The sequence below is a fragment of the Penicillium crustosum genome, assembly GCF_028827405.1.
Source record: "Penicillium crustosum strain IBT 35664 chromosome Unknown utg000002l_segment0_segment0, whole genome shotgun sequence".
Lineage (NCBI taxonomy): Eukaryota > Fungi > Ascomycota > Eurotiomycetes > Eurotiales > Aspergillaceae > Penicillium > Penicillium crustosum.
In genome coordinates, this window is record NW_026623123.1 from 9,166,556 (window position 1) to 9,189,419 (window position 22,864).

Consider the following 22,864-nt stretch of genomic DNA (forward strand, 5'->3'; position numbering starts at 1 on the left):
AACATTATTCCTTGGTTTTATCCTAGAGAATTGTGGACTTGTGATAGGTGTGGCTTGGCCCTGGAAATCCAGTTTAGGCAATTCCGTAGGACATATCACCGTCTATCGGACACAATCCGCGTCATGTGGTACCTACATAGGTAGGTAAGGAGAGTATTTCAACTCCCCCCATGCCAATCCCTGGATCCACTAACCTTTGTCCTTTTTTTGTTTTCTCTTTTCTTTCAAAAATAATCCCAGGGGGCTCGCACTTTCTCCGTGTGGCTGGAGGTTAGCCGGTGCAACTCTTATGATAAGACTACATATGTATATTGGTACGGTATTCTCGGTCGGTATGTCGGTGTTTTTCCTTGAATATCTATAAACAAAGGCGAGAATATCAATTAAAATACATGCAGTCTAAATGAGTAGAGATGTACATGTTCTATAGTAATATGCCACCTCTACCTGGTGGCATAGGCATAGGGGGATGCGGGGAAGTAAGTCTAGAGATTAACTTTTGCAAAAGTCGATAAGAGCCACACAACCGGAGGTCTACCTAGGTGAACCCCAATCACTGGGCCGTCTTGGATGCCTTGGTTCTCAATTTCATGAGAGCAAACACCAGTCCATACGAGCTGATCACAAACAGAGCCACAATACCGGTGTCTCTCCAACCATAGTAGTAGTCCATCAGGTTGATGCCGACAAGGTAATCGGATCCACGGGTGTATTGGCACACGCGACATCCTTCGGTGGCCTCCGGGTTGATGAGGTTCATACGGGCGCCAATGGTCTGCATAAACTCGCCGAGGTATTCACCGCAAGTAGATCCATTGGGTGCATTGAACTTGGCGAATTCTTGCTCCTTGCAATTGACTTCGCGATCGAACAGCCCAAAGACCATCATACTGCCCATCAGGTAGTTGAATGGGTTGAGCCAGTAGATCCAGTATCGCCAGAAGCTGACGATTTGGGCATAGGGGACCAAGACACCGCAGAAAGAGATCATAGTCTGAGAAACAAGGTGTTAAGATGAGATGTTCAGAAAACCGAGACATGGAGAAAACTTACGCCGAGAATTAGAGGGTTGACCATGGCAGCCATCTGGGCGTTCGGGGCATATGCAGCGACAAATTGACCTAGGTTCATTTGTTAGCGGGGAGTAGATATGAAAATGGATGGTCAGCTTACCGATTCCAGTGTAGAGGAATTCGTAGAGGAAAAACACGAAGAACATGCTACCGCTCTTACTGGAATCAACTGCCATGCCGGCCGTCCAATACCAGCAGTTGAAGAAGAGAGCGGCACACACAACCAGATACGGGAACTCCGAGACAATCAAGGCGAAAGTGAATGCTTTCCAAGAGTACATCTTGGCCTTCTTCTCACGTGCCTCGAACAGATCGCGACGTTCAAGGAAGGTCGGCTGCAGTTGATTGATCACACCGGGAGCGACAAAGATGGCGTTGAAGACAAAGAATAACACACTCTGAAGATCCGAGACGGAGTTACCGATCTTCCAGAAACTGAATCCCACAAAGATTCCTGATGAGATGTGGAGGGCAAATTTGTTGTTAATGTAGTCAGAGTTTCGGTACAACGCTGTCGAGGTACGTTTCAAAACTAGACTCGTTTGCTCCCAGAGGCTGGTAGCAAACTCACGACCATCATCCGTGGTAGCTTGCGGCTTCGATGCAGCAGTCTCAATGATTTCGTCAAGTTCCTTGAGCATGGCAGTGTGTTCGGGTGACTCCAGCCAGACCTTGTTCCAATCCTTACCCTGACTCAGTTGACCAGAAACAACGTCGATCATGTGCTCAGCAGGGTTAGTCTCGGGCGGACATGGCGCTCCGTAACGGGAGAAATAGCCCTTAATACCCTGTGAATTTTCTCCAATGGGACCGAAGAAAACAGTCTTGCCTCCTTTGGCTAACAGAAGAAGCTGATCAAACTCAGCAAAGAGCTGTGCAGATGGTTGATGCACAGTGACTAGTACAGCCTGGCCAGCATCGGCAAGTCTGCGAAGGAATCTCACGGTGTTGTACGCACTCTGGCCATCAAGACCACTAGTGGGCTCATCGAGGAAGATTAGAATGCTAGGCTTGGAAACGAGTTCAACTCCGATGGTGACACGCTTGCGTTGCTCGACACTCAATCCAGCTCCCACACTGCCAATCATGGTATCGGCTAGATCATGGAGCTCAAGCAAGTCAATAATAACATCCACATAAGCAAGTTTCTCTTCACGTGGGATGGTAGCAGGTTGGCGCAATAGGGCAGAAAACTCCAAGGATTCCCGGACTGTTGCCATACGTTCGTGGATGTCCAACTGCTCGACATAGCCGGCTGAGCGCTGGAACGAGACAGGTAACGGACGACCATCAACCATAATCGAACCATTGATAGTTCCTTCGGTTTTACGCTGGGCTAGAACATCAAGTAGAGTCGTCTTGCCAGCACCAGAGGAGCCCATCAAAGCACCAAGCATACCAGGCTTCACCCATCCGTGGACATTGTCCAGGAGGACGCGGTCACCGGCAGGTGTCTGAACCGTGTATGAAAGATTCTTCCATGTGAAGACGGACGTGTTGCGGACCAACTGGTTGTCAAGCTTTGGGGCCTCATCCTTGGTTTGGGAAACGTGCTTCTCTGAACTCTGGCCTTCTTCATCCTTTTGCTGATTTTGGATGTGCTTGTGCAAGTATTCACGAGGGATAACCAGCGTGCTGCCCGCCTCAGAGGGAGCCCGCCACTTCGAAGTTGCAACAATCGTGACAACAACGAACAAAACCCACCAGGCCCAGTTGATACCGAAGTTGCGCCAAACATGGGAGTGGCTGTACGAGAGTGACGCCAGATAGTTGTCACCAACAACGAAGTTCTGGCCTGGGATCGCGCCAGCCACACCCGCACAAGCTTGATGCGCCTGGACATTCTCATATCCGGGGCCGTTGGGGATCAGATTCGTTCCGACGCATGGAATAACGGCCTTGTCATGGAATTCAATACTTAGCAAAGCCTCAAATCCATACGCAAGCGGGTCGATCCAGAATATCCAGCCGAACCACGGGTGCATTGTAGGCTTTGGGATCATGTAACCAGTGTACAGAACGGTGAACATGATCAGCGAACCGGAGACTTTAGAGGCTCCATCGAAGGTAGAGAATAGAGCTCCTACGGCCCGGAAAAGAGCAGTCATAGTCTGGATAGTGATTAGTTAAGAACCAAGTGAGAAGGTTGAAAGGCACTTACCATTGTCGTTGTGAAAACAATAATCCAGTAGGAGAAGAATGCTCCAGCAGACATGGAGAGTCCAACCATGAAGTAGAGAACGAGACCAAACATGGAGACCTGGAAAAGCAATACAGGTATGTCCGCAGCAATTTGGGCAAGACAAAAAGCGGCCGGGTGGAAGTAAGCAAAGCCCTTATGCTTGATCAACACAGGTCTTCCAGAGAAGGACTCGTTCACTTCACTCATGGCGAGCAAGCTGTTGTAAAGAAGGGAGAAGAAGAGGGCACCGGATTTGATGAAAAGTCCACCAGAGTTATCGGGGGCATCATAGAACAGAGAGCCGGCGATCAAGGCCTGGCACAGTGTTGCCACCTGCTTGATTATGAACGTAGCTTTATCGCCCCAAAGGATTTGATACTGGCGGTGCACACAGATCTTAACCTGATCAACGAAGCCAACAGTGAAGGGGCTGTTCTTGGGCAGGTTCTTGGAGGTTTCAAAAGCCACACCTTGCTTAAATTCCTCAGTCCGCTCGCGGGCGAGATCGGAGTCTGGGTAAGAGTATTCTGCTACCATTTGAGTGTAGATAGGTGATTTTTCGTACTCAGCTCTCAACGCCTCTGCGTTGCGCGGGAAGCGGCTTTCAAAGCCATCTCGGATTCTGCGCTCGGTGGGCACGGTGACACCAGTGAGGTAATCGGCGATGTTGGATCCTTCGCGGCAGATGAATCCGGCTTCCTCCATAAATGGCCTAGCTTGCTCTCTAGTACCGTAGAAGATCTGCTCTCCTTCATCAAGTACGAGAACTTTGTCGAACAAATCGTAAATGCCGTTGCCAGCCTGGTAGAGAGTGACCACGGTGGACAGATTAAGGGTGTCAGTCATGGCTCGGATAGCCTTCGTCCATTCAAGGGCAGTGGAGGCATCAAGGCCACGAGTCGATTGATCCCAGCAGAAGACGGATCCTCGGGTGGCCATACATTCGATAATGGAAACTCGCTTGCGCTCGCCACCACTAACTCCACGAACGTATTCATTACCGACCTTAGTGTCCTCGGTGTGAGAGATTCCGACGGATTCGAGGAAGAACTTTTTCGATGCTTCTTGGTATTCCAAGGCAGTCATGCCGTCTGGCAGATGGAAGGGCACCTTAAGTCGCGTAGCGAAGTCCATAGTTTGACCAACTGTTAGGGCTGGGAAGAAGATCTCTTCTTCGGTGTTCATCACAATCTGGCCTCGGAACATTTCAGCCTCCTTGGGATTCATGGAACCAAAGCGAACATCGCCTTCCACTGATTTGTACCCTCCCCGTCGGTTAGCAAGCATTTTCAGCAATGTCGTGCAGCCAGAGCCTGGGCGGCCCAGCACAAGCAACATTTCACCGGGCTTCACGCAGCCATGACTCTTGTTGAGGATTGTCCGTAGAGGAAGCTTTCGCCGACCCTCTTTGATTTTGGTGGGAATGTTAAACTGGGAGAGAACAGTCTCATTCACAGCAGCCTCTGAACTTGTTACCTGTACAGAGAGATTCTGCCATGTGACACCAAGTTCCTGTTTCTTGAATCCAGCAGCCAAATTGCGATCGTTCTCCTCCTGGAGCTTGGTCAACATGCTCCAGTCATTTCCTTTCCGATTGGGGCTCTCCTTGCGGGGAGTTTCGTCGCCTGTGACCGTCATGGCGCTTTCGGTATCGAATTGGATCTCATCAGAGCTTGCGCCCAGTCCTTTTTCTGACCCATCCATGATGACGGGGAAGAGAGAAGGAAGGGGAGAGGCGTTGGAAAAGGTCGATTAGTAGAACGCAGATACCAACTTGGGGACTCCATCCTTATATGAGAAAGTCTCAGGGGTCCACGACAACGGCCCCGAAAATCCGAAGCCGAAGCAAACATTGCTTTATTATTGGCAGCATCGAGATTTCGATGCGGAGCCCTAATTGATAAAACACATGTTTCGCTCTCGAACCCCCTGTTAAGAGTCAGAAATTCATCACCTCCCTCAGGCTAAAAGGGTTCGGAGGGACTTTTCTGCAACCGAGCCGCTGACTAATCGGCTTTTTTCGCTTACTCAAAGCTCCGATTGGAGGCTTGGCACCTCTCGGTCTCCGCTCTCGTAGGAAAGGAAATAAATGTGGATAAAGGCCGAAGACCGAAGAGGATTTCATTGGATGAGAAAAAGTTGCTTATGGTACGCATATCCATGGATGACACTATTATTATGGATAGCCTAGATCTCCCGTCTTGTTAAGCAGCCACAGCGCCTTTCAAAAGCCGAGTACAAGATAAGCAATCGACAGCATGCCTACTCCGTACCTAGGTAGGTGGGTGGGTGAATCTGAGGTGATTAATATAATTGGTCTATGATAACAAGATCTGATACCCAAATGTACATACCCTGTATGGAGTACAAAGTACAGAGACAACTTTCGGATCTCTTGACCGACTTTCGATTCCTCATATTATAATATACTTGCTAATACTAACAAAGTGAAACAGACTGTCTGAACCCTCAGCCCTCATATTTCGTCCCAAAACTATGAAGCTGAATGAAATTATAACAAACTAGGATCAATTTTGCACGTTAAATACTACAAAGATCACGTCAGATTATTAAATGTTGCCTAAAACCATGCTATTCTGAATGAAGACCCAATTATAAATAGCCGGAAACTTCGTATTCGGCCTTTCGCTTTTATTAAAGCCCACTATTATCCCCAAGGATTTTCGATTTACAAATATACCTATACGTACCGGATTTTTCCTGGCGTGTGGGGCTTTCCTATTTGATCTGCCGTCGCTTTTATGAGGGTGCTCAGGCTCACTGAGTAGATGTTAGCACAGACTCAGATCAGTGATCATGCTTAGTTCAGTCACATACAGAATGACTCATGCTCAGTGAGTGCTCTCTGATTACTCAGTGATACTCAGTATCCAATCAGTGAGCAACGCTAATGCACTCAGCCCACTGCAGGCTATATATACATCTGCTCGGCCCGATCTAGCTTGCCTTGATCGCTAGATAGATTCCCGAGATTGTTAATAGTATCAAGGTGTGATACGGTTCTAGCGCTTTCTCGTATCCAGCGAGTGCCCGCGTATATATCTGCTGAGCCTAATCTAGCTTGCCTTGGCTAGTATATAGAAGCCTGAGATTGTTGATGGTGTGTAGGGCTGAGGTGTGGTCTGGTCCTAGCGCTCTCTCGTACCCCAACCAGCGCCCCGTATACATTTTCTCGGCAGTAGCAAGCTGAACCTGCTCTTCAAGCAATGTAGAAACATGTAATATCTTTTGCATCCTATCTCGCGTAAAATCAGAAGCTGTGTCCATTTCCAGGAAGCGTAGCGCGACGAGAATCAATTTTCTAGCGTTTCTCGTATTCTTTTTGTAGGTAACATCCAAAGCTTAGAGTACTTCGCTTACGATATGTCCCAGCAGTTGCTAACGCAAGCGCAAGGCCTGCAGGTCGCTCTGCAAGGCGTTTTGCGAGAGGATCTAACGGCTTTTATTAGTTGGCCTAGATTTATTGATAGGTTTCGTACCTGATTGAACACTCTGTCTTTCCGATCGGGTTTGTAAAACAGCCCGGCTATCTTCAACTCGCTTCCCACACTTCCGGCACCGAGCCGGACCGCACAACCACGGCGGATCCAATTTGGTCTCCCAACGAGTATTAGCACCAGACACCACGAGAAGGTATCATACCATTGTCCCAACAACCTGGCGAGGGCTGCTGCCCAGTGCGAGCTCACTGGGGGCCCTCTACTGCACAGTACGTCCTGAAACCGGTGCAACCACCTACGCTGTTCTTGATTCTCCAGCCACAACACCAAGAGACACTAGTCTATACTTGTATTGCTCCTTAAATGGATTACATGGTACTCTAAAGTATGTATTCGCTTGTAAATTCAATACAACCAACACATCGATACCTCACCTTCAAAGCAACCTCCCAAGGAGAAGGTATCTTAACTTTCAATCACGAATGGTCGAACCAATATGGCGCCAAACTTAGCCGCTTCAAAGCATAAGCTTATCTATGACATGATCGATAGTGGGGAACTAGCTGTATCATAGGTGGCACAGCCTGCCAGTTGCAATAGGAGTACAATCCTGAAAATCTCTTTTAATATATATATGCTTGGTAGCGTCAAAGCACCGTTCGATAAAGGCGGACAACCTCGTAGTATCACTCAACTCATATTCGAGGCTTCGCGTGATCATCTCTCGAAAAGCCCATATTGCATCTCGACGAGATGGCGAATTTTCTGTGGGACCGATTCGTTCTTCAAGCAACCAAATCAAGCATCAGCCGCGCTCTTACGTCTAAATGCTGGTTCCGCTTGTATATCTAGCTAGAGAATCTTAAAATAAGATCGTGAAAACGATTCAACAGACCTTTTGAAAGACGACCAAAATGAAAAAGGACTACACATAAAGAGCATTTGAGAAGAAGCATGTCAATAGGGCAAATCGATCTACCCGCAATGAGGGTATACCGCAACTACCAATTCAACAGGCCCCTGGAAACTCCAAGAAAGTCCCTATTCATAAACAAAGTATGCCAATGTAGTGAGAGTGAGTACGTGCCGGTGACTCCTGGAACCGGCTTATAAACGTATCAGTCAGAGTACTTCAATCACTTTTATTAACTTTTATTAAACGACTTTACGTACCTCGATGAACAAAGCTCTTTAGGCCACCTCTGCCATGATTTAGAGAACAAGCATGGCCAGTCTTCCAGTCATAACTGCCAGAATGCTCGACGAGAAGCCAAACAGCAAAAATCGCGCCGAAAGAGTATTTGTCGTGGATTGAACCAGGCTATGCAACACACGGACGCCAACGTATGTCCAGGCAAGAATCGAATCCAGTTGGGCAATCTTGCCTCCATGGGCAACCGCCAGCGCTAAAGCGATCGCGTAGAATTGGGTTGGCTGTTCAAATAGATGGTTATAGTTATCTCGCTTCCAGCGCGCAGGGGCAGGCATCTGTGCATCCATTTGGCTCTTGGTGATCTGGGATGTAACTTTGATTCTGTTGTAAACCGGAATGCAGACGGCGTACATCCATACTTCCATGACTAAGGTCCAGCCATTTAAGGCGGCGATAGGACCTAGGAGGCCAGAAGCAGTGATGCTTGACATATCGAATGTATTCATGGAGATGAAAAAAGAGTACAGCCTGGATTTCAGTACAAAGGTGCGACGCGTGGTTAACGGTTATATACAAGGCTTATAGCTTAGGCGCCGGATTTTAGCCCCTCGAACTCCGAAAAAAATATTAAAAATAGCATGTTCGGAATTCAGTCGTAGCGAAATCCGCAAGAAACGAGCGCTGGGCGCTGGGGAACGAAAAAGGGAGTGGGGAAGCCAAGCTAACTTTAGTAAGGTCGGGAATATTGTCGAGAGGGCAATAAGCTGCCAAGGCGCCGGCGTTTCTATTGCAGTGCGCCTAGTGAGTCCAGATTAGAGTCTGTCGACTCAGCAGGACGACATCTAGCTACTACCTTTGCACGGTAATTATCTCGCTATCAGACAGGTGGCCATAGAAAGTGCATGGCCCGGCTTAAAAGAAAGTGTGGGGGAAAATACGGCCATTTTACCACTAGACCATAACAAAAGCCAAGGTTCCTGTTTAAGGCCTATGGGGGCCATATTCCTAGTTCGACAGAAAGTCATCGCCGCACTCCGGCCGCAACGCCGCTCGGGACGAACCTAGCCTAACGCACGGCCCTTTTGCTAAGGATCTGACTTGGGGAGTCTCGCCTAGCTTGCCACGGCAGTCGATCCGTAAAACTGGCTAGACTGCTAGCCCGCGTGTTACAGGTAACTCCCAAAGAACGGAGAGCTAGTCCTTGGCATCTCTCTAGCTTGACACCGCGAATCACTTTCCTTAGAACTTAATCCTCGTAATAGCTCCACCTGCCTTTCCATAGGCCTCAGTACACATGTGACCCATACTATGATGATGATGATGATGATGATGATGATGATGATGATGATGATGATTTCATTAACCTGATGTAGCTCACTATTGCATACATGCTGTTATGCAGGTATTACGTCCCAGAGCCCACTCCCGACGAGAAATGGTGGTGCATCCCCAGTATACACCCACCCTGTATACAGGACTCGAGAGATTCTCGAGTCCTGTAACCTGAATTGTAAGGCCAAAAACCGGCCCGCGTAGTGTAAACAAGACAAAAGAAACAAACGTAAAGAAAGTCAATCCATCTGCAGTATAGATGGTCTCCCGCAGTCCCCGCTGGCGCAGAGAGTTCCCTCTTCTCTCTCTGCAGTGCACCTTTCTCTCTACCTGGCTCGCCGAGTCACCGAGTCCCTGCATCACCAGGACTGCCAGGTCTGCCCGCTGCATCACTCCGGCAGGTCGTACACGTACAGGTTTGGGTCGCGACGACATGCTTCGTCGTCTTCGCCGGCAACGTACGTTGTTTTCCATGTGCGTTCTTGGTGTGAGGCGACCTCGGCAGACCTGGTGCCTGGCCACTGGATTGTGCTCCCTGTTTCTCCAGCACCCGCAGTTTCTTGAATTGGTGTGACCCATACTATTGGTACATGTTATCAACTAGAAGAAGTGCCTTACCAAGTAAGATGTGGACCTTTTTGACGTAGTGACAACATGTGATTTCCGAGTTCTGACACATAGACCTCGCAAAGCGTGGGTTTGGGTTGGGGTTTCCAATTTCTTTACCCGCCCACTGGTAATCCACCATAGAATAGTGAAGATCTACATGCAAACAAGGCAATCACTATGATTAGATTTACATTATTGGCGATTTGCATCCCATTTTTTTGTGTATGAGCCGCATTTGAATTCTTAACTGCACATGACTCAGATGTGTGGAGCTTCGGAATTCTTTGAAGCCGAAAAAAATATATATATAAAAAAAAATAGAAAAGTTGCAACTCAGGATTCAGAAGCTTTCGGCGTCCGAAGCATGCCGAGCACGCTGCGGCGTTAAGATAACTCCGACGGGGTATCTTCTTTGAATTAAAAGAGTTGCGAAATTTTGTCTTCCAAAACAAGCACCCTCCTCTGATTCTCATTCACTATGGCTGGTCGCATCCTCCTAACTCTCGTTGCATTGACGACCTCGATCGGTGGATATCTCGCTGACTGGAATGAAACTCATGTTTTCAACCCTCGATGGACCCCTCACGCGAAATTCCATAATGGACAAACTATGTCTATGGGCATGGTTCTCGGTCTCACGACTCTGTACTTCCTGTATCGACCAAAACCTCAGTCACTGCTTGCATCAGTCCCTGCCGTTCAACAGACATTTGAAAGAGACTCCCTCGCTACAGGGGCATGGCTAGCAAGCCTTTACTGGATTACTCAATTGAGTGCCCTATTTTATCCCGGTTCCAAGGCCATGGATCCCGAATTTGGTGACGGGAATCCTCAGGTCTACATTTGTGGAACACTACTCACTATGGTGGTGATCGGAACCTGGTTGGAGATGGGGAAATTGAAAAGGAACACAAAATCGAGAAGGGAGTGAGGTCAAATTTACTGTATGCCCTGAAACGAACGAAGTGAGAGAAAGGGAATAGTCAACACGGATGTACGTGCGCGCGAGACTGTGCAATAAGAGGTGGCTAAACTATATATGGATTGTTTTGCCACGCACGTTCATCATTCGCTCTGCTGTCCACCGGTACCTGCATTATCATCACTTCCTTCGGACTAGATCGTCTTGGCTTAGGGTTGTAGGGGTTTGTCTGCATATTTCTGCACATTAATCTGCTATAATTGCTTCGTCATCTGCTTGTTGTCCCTCTATTTATTGCAACGCTGTGCCGTTTATCACCACTATCATTTCCTCATAGTGCGTTGTCTCTCCAGGTTAAATGCCTCTCGTATTTATCACCTCGTTCTAAAATGGCATCTAATCGGCCTTGTTATTTGACCGCCAAATGCGTCTATCTACAATTATCCAAGTGCAGCGCCACTTTACGCCTCTGCCTAGGTGGCACACCCTTTCGATCAGAAGTCCGCGCCAATAATTATGATTGACAGAAATAAATTCTCTCTTGATTTTCGCAGCGTAGGCCCACCCCCCTTTCCTAACTCTAAATCGGATCCTCTTCTAGAGGTGGCAGATGAATATTCTTCCCATCACCCTTGCTGATTTCTATGTTTTCCAAATCAATATTATGTAGTAGGCGGATCTAAAGTGGAATCACGATTTATCTGTTAGCCTATATGCACTCTCTTCCATAGTGTTAAACAGCATTGTTATATAGAGGTCGTGGTAATCAGCGAGGAAATCTCGACTTACATTAATAGCACATTGTCCGTATCTGAACTTGGGATTGACCGACTTGTTATAAACATTGGCACCACAGATTCCGCAAAAGAATATCTGTATGGTATGCGAACCGAACCGATATTCCTATATTATATTGGTTATTGATCTTAGAAATTGCGTAGGTGATTCGAACCTTAAGCGATTTTGTCCCTTCCTGAATTTCCATATCATCCACGAACGCAAGCAGACTGCCTGAAATGTGACAATAGCTACCTAGAACGGTTTTTTAGTCTGGGTAGTCAATCGCAATATATTACTAGTTCGTAGGGCAGGTAATATAAGCTTGGGCACATTATGCATATGTGTACATACAATTGCACGAGACTACTGTCAGTTGTGATAGTGAAGACGGTAGATTTGCAGAGAAACACACAGCCTTACAATGGCAACTTCCCTCGTAAGAGATTTCCGTAGAATGGTCCATAGAATGCTGTGTCTCAGGATACTTAGAGGTAGGCATTGCCCAAGTGTCAATTTCTGCGAGGCAGGTCTCTTTTTGCCGTACTTGAATTGGACTGGAGCAAGATCAAAATTTGAGAGCTGGTTGTAAGAAATGCACCAGAAGAGAATTGAATGATTGTGAATTATATGACTTGATTAAAGCCATGATTGAGAACCCAAGTATATATAAGCTGTGGAGCCAACATTGTTGGGAAGTGCTATTCGCCATTCACCACCTGTTGAGACTGAACGGACTCGGCTTGATTAATAAACCGATTCGGTGAATAGTTAGGTTACCTTGATATTAATTTGGTTACTAACGTATTTCCCGGGCGAGCTGCGCACCCCACCCAGCCTATTAAATTTAAATGTATTTATCTCAACCAAAACGCCATTAAATTGAATACACTAAAATAATCATATATCTGGGCATGTCTCTCTTCTATGTCCTGGTTGCCTACATATTCCACATCCACATGCTCGTCCGGGCCGTATAGCTGGCTGTAACCCCCCCCCCGCGAAACCTGCTCGCGATAATTGTTGATACGCGCTACTTAGGCCTTATATAGCTCTGAACGTAGCTCACGAACCTCCTGAACCGAGAGATCCCCTTCGTGACTATCGTCCTTGCAGATCGAGTTCGCTTTTGCTTTTTCTTCTCGTTTTCAGCGTGTAAATGGCTTACTTCTTTCTCCAGTAATGCGGCGGATTGCATCGTGATCTGGCAGGCTTTTAAAATCTGGTTTATAGCGGAATTGAGCGGGCTCGGGGGGGGGCCTTCTTTATCTCGTACGAAGCAATACTTTAATTGACGAAGTTTGTTTTTGCAATTGTATATAGTTCGAGGGCGTTTTTGGATCCCAATCACTACCCCGGCTAGAAAGGGGGGTAGGGGTTCGAAGCCAAATATCAAGCTTTGAGATCACTCTCTCCGGTAAAAAAAAGGGACTAAACCAGCTGCTCTGAAGCTATTTATAATAGTCTCCGATTGAAAAGCTTCAATTCGTGCGAGGGGGTATGCTTCGAGGAAATCAAGTTTGTCGATATGATTTATCCTAGCCCGCATTTTTGATTTAACTAGCCGACTATACGACCGTTTTAAGACCGCGAAACAGCCGATATCGAGAGGTTGTAAAAGGTGAGAGGAGTGCGGAGGCATACAGATTGGTATCACCTTATTCTCCTCCCAGATTTCATCGAACCTCGGGTTAAATGACTTCCGTGACCGTCGAGTATCAAAAGCCGATCCCCCCCTTCGTACGCGAAGAAGTAGTAGGAATAAAGAGCTTTTTAAGCCAGCGAAGACTAATTTCATCGGAGGTCCATCCATTCGGACTAATTTCAAAACGCCAATCGTCCGGGAGGTTATCGAACCAAAATTCAATAAAGACTTTGCCTTTAAAAATCACGCACGAAGGGGGCGCCCACCCAGAAGCATTCGTACACTCCCCATCGCGAAACCGGTCTCGTCGAAGTTATAAACCTTATCAGAGTCGATCCTAAATTGAAGGATGGTTTTTTGAATAAGATTAAACCACTCTATAATAACCTTCGGGTCTTCGTATATCGTACGATCGTAACTATAACGTCTCGAGAACCGGGAGGAAAGAAGAGGGTGCCTTTTAACAAATTCTGTAACCCAATTTCTGCCAACCGAAAGGACTGGGGTAGTTCCGCGCTGTTGAAGAAGATCCACTATTTCTCATACTGTGGAAGGCCGGGGGCTGCTCCACGAGAATCCATAGAGAGAATCCATTTGTAAAGCGATTACTCTTCGATTTTTGTCAATTTATGACTATTAGCGCGGGCTTCAGCGCAAAAGGTAGTCCCACGGAGGCGCGTTTGGAGGGTAGATTCGGGTACGTTAAAACGGCGCGCTGCTTCACGAACTGACGATATTTCTTTATTTTGCAAAGCCTGGATAGCTAATAATATCCTATCCTCTTACTCTGCTGAATTATTAGAGCTTCGGGCGCGTATTGGTGGCATAGTGGGTGGTTGAATTAACTAAGTGCTATTTCATAGACGCATTTTGGGTGGGGTGCGCAGCTCGCCCGGGAAGTACGCTAGTAACAACATAATCAAGTAAAATGATGAGTGATCATCCCGAGCCGAGCTTTTCAGTCAAACTTCATTAGCGTGCATCAACTGAACTCTTCTCTTACATGTATGTACTTTCCTCTCCTGTCTCTTGTTTTTCATCGTTTCAGGGCCGATGCGCGCGTCTTCCAGTCCAATAATACAGCCTGACTGGAATTGCTGAGGTATGGCTAAAATTAGACCAGTGTGTTTCAAAATAGGGTTGGGGAATGAAAGTCTAAGAGTGTAGAGTAAATATGATTTCGAATATTACTGTACATAAGATATATTCTTCTTGACTTCATGCGAGCATATAGAAACACGGAAATTTCCCATTTGTAAATATTGCTCAAAAAGAGCATGTCGCCATCCATCGGCCCGGGCTACGATACTAGCTTTAGATGGTCTATAGTCAGTCTCTGCCTTACGATAAGACACGTAGGTTAGTATATATCCTTCTAATAAGTTCTAAGATATCACGCACTTAAAATGATACACTTATTAAGCAAAACTCTTTAACGTATTCGGTAAGCAAGCTGCGCGCGCAAGCCAGCTGCCCAGGTGCGCAGTTCAAAACACATGGTAAAAGCCTACATTGCCATAGTGTTAAAAAAATACATCGGTGACTGTGAAATATATATATCCCAATCAAAAATTTATTAAATTCCTATAAAGTCTATATAATAGCCAGATATCATATAAAATGGTTTAGCCTTAATAAGGAAAAGTTCATATACACAAGCGTTGTTGCAATACCATGTTGTAATTTATTGCTTTCACTAGGTGTTTTGAGCTGTGCGGCTCACTTACCGAATACATTATATTCCGCTTAGGCTTTATAAGCCCTTTTAATAGACTTCCGTACGACCCAGTTTCGGTCGAAGGTCTCGATCCAGAACCCAACCTAGGCCCAACCCAGACCCATTACTGGGTTGTGCGGAAGACTAAACTTAGGTATTCATTCATTTACTGATTCGCCGACAGCGAGGTTAAAAGGTGATCTATATATAGATAGATCTATTTATTTAGAACGATTCTAGGCTCATAACTAACTAACGGATATCTTATATAAGTATATTTATATACCCTAATTAGGCTTAGCGCTATATATTTATACATCCGAGGGTCACTGCCAGGTCTACTTAGGTATAACTAAGTAAGCTTAATATGCAATTTATATGGGGGCCGACTGTCATAGCGGTCTATGTATTTTCCGAGGTGTTGAATATTCAGGTTCCTAGTCATGTATTGTAACATAGCTTTCGACAAAAAGGTCTTAGGGCGAGAACTGCCCGAATGGGCCGAATTCGGGAATTTCCCAACATCGGCTCGGGAACTACCCGTAACTACAGATAAGCTTACCCCACGACGCAGGCACCAAAGTTCAGATAGGACCTTGGAAGTTCTAATTTCTTCCATTCATGCATTTCCTTACCTAAAGATAATTGGTTCCCACCTTTGATCGTCGCATATCTTCCCACACATGTACCTAATCTTCCCCAATTGTTCCTGCGTTATCTCTAATCCAATCTGTTAGTCGTTAATCTGAGAACACGAGAATCTGAGAATAATCCGAGTTTGGCACTGATAGGTATTAATATCAAGTGAACCTAATCCGGAGGGATTCAAACTCAATAAGAACCCTTCTGCCCCAGAGTAGAAGGAGAGATTAGTTTCAACCACTCTCCTGTCGACAGTCTCATCCTTTTTGTGCTTCGTTACTCGCAATAGAATGCTGGGTCGAAGCCTTCTCCTGGCTGCTGCCGCGGCCTTGCCCGTGCGCGTCATCGCCTCCTCGGTAGCTCGAATTGGAGACATAGCCTACTATGTCCCAGACAAAGTCGAGGTATATGTGTATTCTTACCATTTCCGAACACGATGGCTGATAGAAGAATCAGGTCGACAAACCTTTCGATGTCAAAGAGCCGCTCCCTATCACGGTGGTGACTTCGACTAAGAAATCAATCTCGGCTGCATGGCTCAATGAGACCATCGCTGACTTTAAAGCAAGCGACGATGTCTATTCAGTGGACTTCTTATCAGGTAAATTGGTGTTATTGTTGAGCGATATGCTGTGGCTAACAAGACATCGATAGCCTTTTACTTTCAAGGTCCTGAGGGAGTTACTCTTGCAAGTGATGCTCGGGAACTCGTTCGCAATCTGAAACCACATTTTGTTGAATTTTCTCATTCCTCTTTTCATGATGCACTTCCTGACGGTCCGTACTTTGCTACACGCTACGGACTTCACCGTGCCTGGCGCCTCTATGACGACTTCAGCAACTCTTTTGTCCTTGCTTCAGTTCCATCGGACGAGAGTTCGGACATTTATGAGCCTCTTGCAGCCAACAGTGGAAACCAGTTGGGAGTGATCTCAGTGGCTGTCCCATCCAGACTTTTCTACACGCCTACCGCCGAAAAGCCTCTCGCTGGGTACCGTGTGGCAGTTAAAGATGAATATGATATTAACGGTCTCATCACGACTTACGGCAGTCGAGCCTACGCAAAGACATACCCCCCCAGCCAACCAGACCTCTGGAGTCATCCAGAATCTGATTGACCAAGGTGCCATTATTGTCGGCAAGACAAAGCTATCCTTGTTCGCGGGCGCTCTGTTCACAGCCTCTGAATGGCCTGATTATGAACTCCCAGTCGTACGAGAGATCCCCCCTCCCCACCAGAATGAAAGGTACTAACCATGTGCTAGAATGTCCGAGCAGATACGTATCAAATTCCTGGTGCGTCTTCAGCAGGATCTGGCTCCTCGATGGCTGCATATGACTGGTTGGATAACACAGTTGGTGAAGATACTGGTGGTTGTAAGTTTTATCTAATTGATCGGTTCCATGAACTCTTGAACTAAAGGTGCAGCTATGCGTTTCCCGTCCGCACTGAATGGTGTCTTCGGAATCCGCTCGTCAATCAACAGCACAAACAACACCGCCACAAAATTCGGACCGTTCGATGTCGCGGGACACTTTGCCCGTGATGTCGACTCCTTCAACACTTTCGGCTCAGCCATGTATCGCGGATCCGGATTGAAGAATTACACCAAGTTCCCCACCAAGATTCTCTACCCACGCGAGTACTGGATCAATATCGCGAAGGACTATACCGCTCCCGGCGAAAAATATGTCCAGAAATTGGAAGCATTCCTGGGCGTCAACCGAACTATTGTCGACACCAACAAACTGTGGCTCAACACTTCTGGCCACGGAAACGTCAGCATGGCAGACTACTTCAAAGATGTCAGTATCAACCTGGGTGTCGATTTGAAACGGTCGATAGGAGACCAAAGCTAACCAGACGATTCTCAACAACAGACTTACACATATGTTCAGAACTCTTATACATTTTCCAATGATTTCAAGGCAGACTACTATGAGAAGTTTGGAAGTTACCCCTACATGTCTGTCGACACAGTAGGGTCAAACTCTACCGAGCCTGAGAGCAAAGCCAAAGTCAAGCTTGGAAAGGACCGAAGAGCAGAGTTCCAATCTTGGTACAGAAAATACTTCCTTGGATCCGATGATGAGACGTGCTCACAGACGATTGTTGTCTTCCCATTCAACGGAAATGGTGGCGTTCCTTGGTACCGAGACGCTACCACGAAGGACTCAGCGGGCGGCTTTGCCGCTGCACCAGAGGGATACCTCAGCTGGAACATGCTTTCAGTTCTCAACGGAAGTCCTGAATTGGCAGTTCCCGTTGGTGAGGTTGGATATACGAGCAAGATCAGCTTGGTTGAAGAGAGGATTCCTGTTGCTCTTGAGATCCAAGCGGCTTATGGATGCGACTTGATGTTGTTAAACCTTGTCCGTGAATTGGCATACAACACAGACGCTACCAAGAGTGTCAAGACGGGACGCTTCCTGTTCTAGACTTATCTACCAGCATCAGTCTCATTATTTCTATGTTGTAACTAGATATTTTGTAGACGAAACAGAGAGAGAGAGAGAGAGATGGGGTAGACCTAGGGAAATGATTTGTTGATGATATTCCCCACTTCCACCAATGTAAACATCATGTGATACCATGATCAAATTGATGATGTGGAGTATCACGGTGCTGTGTTGAATACCATGGTGGCTGAACCTTATGGCAAGGATTAGGAACCGAGATATATACGGAGCATCCCGCCTCTGTAAAAGATAAAGGGAAGAAAGAGTGTGTCAATAGATTGTCCCTGGCTCGCGATATTCAAGTCAAGAAGAAATGCAGTACAATAAGTCTATGGATGATAAATGTACAGGAAGTAGTTAAGGGTCAAAAACCTTTCCAGGGTTCATTAACCAGAAGGGATCCAACGCATTTTTGATCCCACGCATGACAGCCAAGCTCCCCTCTCCTACCTCTTTCACCATAAACTCTTTCTTGCCCAAACCAATGCCGTGCTCGCCCTAAGCCTCGGTCAGTACTCACGATAGCTCGAGTCGAACAAGGATATTACTCACTGTGCAGGTTCCTTCCATTTCAATCGCGCGATGAACCATATCGTGAACACACTTTGACACCTGCTCACGCTCTTTGGCCCCGTCGTACAAAATGGTCTCATGGAAGTTACCATCGCCAATATGGCCAAGCATGCTGCCAAAGAGCCCCAGCTTCTCAAGATCCTTCTTCGACATCTCTGTTGTCAGTGTGAGCCAAATCATGCACCAAACTGTCGTATACTGGGTGAAAACTAACCGACTAAGTCCGGAAGTCGAGAGATGGGGACAGCCACATCAGTAGACCAGGCCTCATGGCCAGATTCCCTCATGCAAAGCATGCTCCAAAAGGCCTCCTTGCGTGCGGACCAAAGCACTGCTTGCTTGGATTTGTCTTTTTCCACCTCAAGATCACCTCCCTTATTTTGGTCAATGATCTTTCGAACGGATTCGACGTTATCTTGAACTCCCGCCTTTGTACCACTGAACTTGAAAAATAGTGTTGGCATCTCTTTCCACACCCTGCCAGTGGATCCCATTTTGTTAATGACAACCATCTGGACATCATCCATCAGCTCGACAGCCCCAACTGGTATTCCCTCACGGACAATTTGGGTGGCCGCGTTTGCGGCATCTCTCATTGTAGGGAAAGTTGTCAGAGCAACGCCGGTTTCTTCGGGAATACGAGCTAGCTTTAGAGTGGCCTCAGTGACAAAGCCTAGTGTTCCCTCAGAACCGGTAAACAATCCGTTCAGGTTATAGCCGGCCGAAGACTTGCTGGTTTTGAATTAGAATATTGCAATACCTGCAAGAGACAGAATCAACTTACCGTGGCCTTTGTCGAGTTTTGATCACCCTTCCATCCGCAAGAACGACTGTCAAATTGACAACCCAGTCTTTCATTGTCCCGTAGCGTACGGCGTTTGTGCCACTTTGTTCGCAATTCAGTATGGCGGTTGTTCAACTTTCTCAGGAAAATCAACCGATAGTTGACCTACCTGCAATTGGTTGCGATCATTCCTCCAATTTTGGCCTAATATTAGAGTTAGAATCTCGAACAACATGATGGGTTACATGAAAGCATACCGGTGGCCCAGGGTCAACCGGAAAGAATAGTCCACTTTCTTTGATATCTTCATTCAGTTCCATCCAGGATACCGACGGTTGTACAACAATATCCATACTATAAAGGTCAGACCTTGATCATACCTCATGGGACGGAGCGGGGAAGACAAACTCTTCTGGGTGAAAGGCAATAACTTTGCTCATGTTGAGAAAGTCAACACTTACGCCCCCGAAAGGTGCGGAGAAATGGCCCTCGACGCTAGATCCACCGGAGTATGGGACTAAAGATCATAATAAATTTATGTTTGAGATTCCGTCCTGGTGCTCTGGTACTTACTCATGGGCACTTTGTGTTTATGGCAAACTCGGGCAATTGTGGCCACCTGTTCAGTGGATTCAGGAAAGGCAACCGCTACAGGAAGACGATCGATGTTGACTGAAGACCATTCCGAATAGCCGTGAATCTTCAAGTCCTCGTCATCTGTGCTTACGCATTCTTCCCCCAGCTCTTGCTGAATTTCTGCAATAGCCTATTTGCCAGTGTCAGAGGTAAGATAAAAAAATTGAGGAAGACAGACATACTTTCTTCATATTTTGAAGCGTTGCATATTTTGGTTTGGTGATCGTTTTTTCATCAGGGGGTGATTGCTTTAAAGTATAGATTAAAGATGCCGTGGTAATAGATGCACCAGCAGCGGCTAGGAGGGGCTTGAACCAGCCGGCGGATTCTGAACGAGGTTCAGATGTGCCATGGGAATATGCACGACCCGATGATTCATTGAGAAGGATCGAGGATGCCTTGGACACTTGTCTTCTCGCTGCTGGTAGGAGTTTCTGCTGAGGTTTGACTGCGGACAAACGTCGTAACATGATGATGGCTTCAACAAAGATCTCGGTAATCCCACTCTGGTAAAATGGAACAAATCTTTAACCATGAGATTATTTAATGTTCTTCAAAGTATGAGGTCACGATACCTTGTAATATGAATAATTCGGCCTGATCACTGACCTGGGCTTTGGCCTCGGGTATTTCCCATGGATTTTGTACTTTCCGATGCCAACTACCCGACTTCGGCATGGGGCTCAAAGTTTTACTATAGATGATTCATCTATGGATGGCAATTTCGACCTCGGGAAATACCCGATCTATCCATTTATCTCCAATATGGGGGTTTTATATAATAATGAAGAATCCTATACCTCAAAACCTGGCAGCGACTACATTGAGAGCGGTTGAATGACCATACAATCACGATGTAAATTCAAATCTCCCCCTGGATATACCTTTAAAGCTCAATATGATACAGGTACACCGCATCTTATGCTTTCTTTGAGGCATTGTGGGAGCTGGGGGTCCGGAATTGCTTCGTGAACCTGGGCTCTGATCACCCCAGTATCATGGAAGCAATGGCAAAGGGGCTGAAAGAGAAGCCAGATTCATTCCCCAGAATCTTTACCTGCCCAAACGAGATGGTCGCCTTATCGATGGCCGATGGATACGCACGTGTCACCAAAGAGCCTCAGTGTGTTATCATTCATGTGGATGTTGGCACCTCTGGCCTTGGGGCTGCAATCCATAATGCGTCAACAGGACGTGTACCTGTGCTTATCTTTGCGGGTCTATCTCCTTTCACCATGGAGGGGGAGATGCGGGGCTCTCGCACTGAATACATGTGAGTGGAACCTCAATCTACAATGGCATGGGTCGTTACTGACCAAGACATTGATAGCCATTGGCTTCAGGATGTTCCAGACCAGAAGCAGATTGTCGCACAGTACTGCCGCTATGTTGGAGAAATCAAAACCGGCAAAAATATCAAGCAAATGGTCGGCCGTGCCTTGCAATTCGCGACTAGCGATCCGATGGGTCCGGTGTATTTGATGGGAGCTCGTGAAGTCATGGAACAAGACATCCAGCCTTACTCTTTGAATACTGAACATTGGAAACCCTGTGAGGCAGCCGCCCTTCCTGAGGCACATGTGGAATTGATTGCGGATCACCTTGTCAACGCTCAGGAGCCACTTCTCGTCACTGGCTATAGCGGCCGTGATCATGAATCAGTGGAAATTTTGACCCAATTAGCAGACGCGGTGCCAGGTCTACGCGTTCTCGATACTGGCGGTTGTGACATGTGTTTCCCTTCCGACCATCCAGGCTGGTTGGGGATGCGATATGGGTCAGACCCTAGCATTGAAACTGCTGATGTCATTCTCATTGTCAATTGTGATGTTCCCTGGGTTCCTACTCAATGCCGCCCGAATAAAAACGCAACGATCATTCACATCGACATTGATCCTTTGAAGAAACTCATGCCGTTGTTCTATCTCCCAGCTATTCGGAGATATTTGGCTGATGCCACGACCGCTCTGACTCAGGTATTATCATTCATTCATTCGTCACCCGCTTTACAAGCGGCTTTGAAATCGCCGGTACAACAAGAACGATTGAATTTGCGCCGAGAAAGTCACCAGAGGCTGATTAAAACACTCGATGAGAGATGTGATCTGTCCGCGGATTCGACTGGCTTCAACGCCTCTTTCTTGTGCCAGAAATTGAGAGAGCTTGTGCCAGATGACACCGTCTTTGCTGTTGAGGCTGTCACTAACTCAGTTCTCGTTTCTGATCAAGTCCGTCCCACCGGTCCTGGTCAGTGGATTAACTGCGGAGGAGGTGGCCTTGGATGGAGCGGTGGTGGTGCATTGGGGATCAAGCTGGCCGTTGACGCGTTGAATCCGACCAAGAAGCCACTCGTTGTTCAAGTGGTTGGAGATGGGAGTTTTCTCTTCAGTGTTCCGTCGAGCGTGTACTGGATCTCTCACCGATACCAAATTCCTATCCTGACAATCGTGCTGAACAACCAAGGTGAGCTCACATCCTGACTGGTACTAGCGCACCACACTCACACTAGCTCTCCTGCAGGTTGGAACGCACCTCGACGATCAATGCTGCTTGTTCACCCCGATGGACATGGATCAAAGGTTGATAATCGTGAGCTTAACATCTCGTTCGAGCCCAGCCCAGACTATTCCGGTATCGCGAAAGCTGCCAGCGACGGAAACATTCATGCGGTCAGGGTAAAGGATCTTACTAATTTGGTGCCCACTCTCAAAGAAGCTATTGAGATTGTCAAAGGGGGCACCTCGGCCGTCGTTGATGCGCATGTTCTATGATTGACTTTTGTCTTAAGAGGTAGAAGATTTAAGAGTTAGAAAATTTCAACACAAAACAGTCAGGTAGGATCATATGTACTTTGTTGCTCTATTGCAAGGAATCACATGGATCAATGAGATGCTACGC

General features: G+C 46.8%; 7 protein-coding genes across 7 annotated transcripts; 3 read left to right on the forward strand and 4 right to left on the reverse strand.

The window, feature by feature from the left end:
• Nucleotides 1-553: 553 nt before the first annotated feature.
• Nucleotides 554-4,959, reverse strand: N7487_007002 (uncharacterized protein; the record flags this gene model as incomplete). Its single annotated transcript, XM_056874749.1, has 4 exons — nucleotides 554-994; nucleotides 1,054-1,121; nucleotides 1,174-3,184; nucleotides 3,235-4,959. 4 exons carry the CDS (start codon nucleotides 4,957-4,959, stop codon nucleotides 554-556), a joined length of 4,245 nt encoding a protein of 1,414 aa, XP_056732469.1.
• Nucleotides 4,960-7,928: 2,969 nt separating this feature from the next.
• N7487_007003 (MAPEG family protein) lies at nucleotides 7,929-8,360 on the reverse strand (the record flags this gene model as incomplete). The annotated part of the gene is made up of 1 exon (XM_056874750.1): nucleotides 7,929-8,360. The coding sequence occupies one exon, from the start codon at nucleotides 8,358-8,360 to the stop codon at nucleotides 7,929-7,931; it is 432 nt and encodes a 143-aa protein (XP_056732470.1).
• A 1,230-nt stretch (nucleotides 8,361-9,590) lies between these two features.
• N7487_007004 (uncharacterized protein) lies at nucleotides 9,591-9,949 on the reverse strand (the record flags this gene model as incomplete). The annotated part of the gene is made up of 2 exons (XM_056874751.1): nucleotides 9,591-9,781; nucleotides 9,820-9,949. 2 exons carry the CDS (start codon nucleotides 9,947-9,949, stop codon nucleotides 9,591-9,593), a joined length of 321 nt encoding a protein of 106 aa, XP_056732471.1.
• Nucleotides 9,950-10,288: 339 nt separating this feature from the next.
• Nucleotides 10,289-10,741, forward strand: N7487_007005 (uncharacterized protein; the record flags this gene model as incomplete). The annotated part of the gene is made up of 1 exon (XM_056874752.1): nucleotides 10,289-10,741. The coding sequence occupies one exon, from the start codon at nucleotides 10,289-10,291 to the stop codon at nucleotides 10,739-10,741; it is 453 nt and encodes a 150-aa protein (XP_056732472.1).
• A 5,062-nt stretch (nucleotides 10,742-15,803) lies between these two features.
• On the forward strand, nucleotides 15,804-17,952 carry N7487_007006 (Amidase; the record flags this gene model as incomplete). The annotated part of the gene is made up of 7 exons (XM_056874753.1): nucleotides 15,804-15,917; nucleotides 15,970-16,114; nucleotides 16,168-16,509; nucleotides 16,565-16,725; nucleotides 16,779-16,890; nucleotides 16,943-17,319; nucleotides 17,395-17,952. 7 exons carry the CDS (start codon nucleotides 15,804-15,806, stop codon nucleotides 17,950-17,952), a joined length of 1,809 nt encoding a protein of 602 aa, XP_056732473.1.
• A 378-nt stretch (nucleotides 17,953-18,330) lies between these two features.
• Nucleotides 18,331-20,436, reverse strand: N7487_007007 (Vanillyl-alcohol oxidase C-terminal subdomain 2; the record flags this gene model as incomplete). Its single annotated transcript, XM_056874754.1, has 9 exons — nucleotides 18,331-18,471; nucleotides 18,526-18,701; nucleotides 18,761-19,278; nucleotides 19,331-19,432; nucleotides 19,500-19,534; nucleotides 19,588-19,684; nucleotides 19,739-19,847; nucleotides 19,904-20,096; nucleotides 20,149-20,436. 9 exons carry the CDS (start codon nucleotides 20,434-20,436, stop codon nucleotides 18,331-18,333), a joined length of 1,659 nt encoding a protein of 552 aa, XP_056732474.1.
• A 528-nt stretch (nucleotides 20,437-20,964) lies between these two features.
• N7487_007008 (Thiamine pyrophosphate enzyme C-terminal TPP-binding) lies at nucleotides 20,965-22,737 on the forward strand (the record flags this gene model as incomplete). Its single annotated transcript, XM_056874755.1, has 3 exons — nucleotides 20,965-21,239; nucleotides 21,297-22,429; nucleotides 22,487-22,737. The coding sequence occupies 3 exons, from the start codon at nucleotides 20,965-20,967 to the stop codon at nucleotides 22,735-22,737; spliced, it is 1,659 nt and encodes a 552-aa protein (XP_056732475.1).
• Nucleotides 22,738-22,864: the final 127 nt, after the last annotated feature.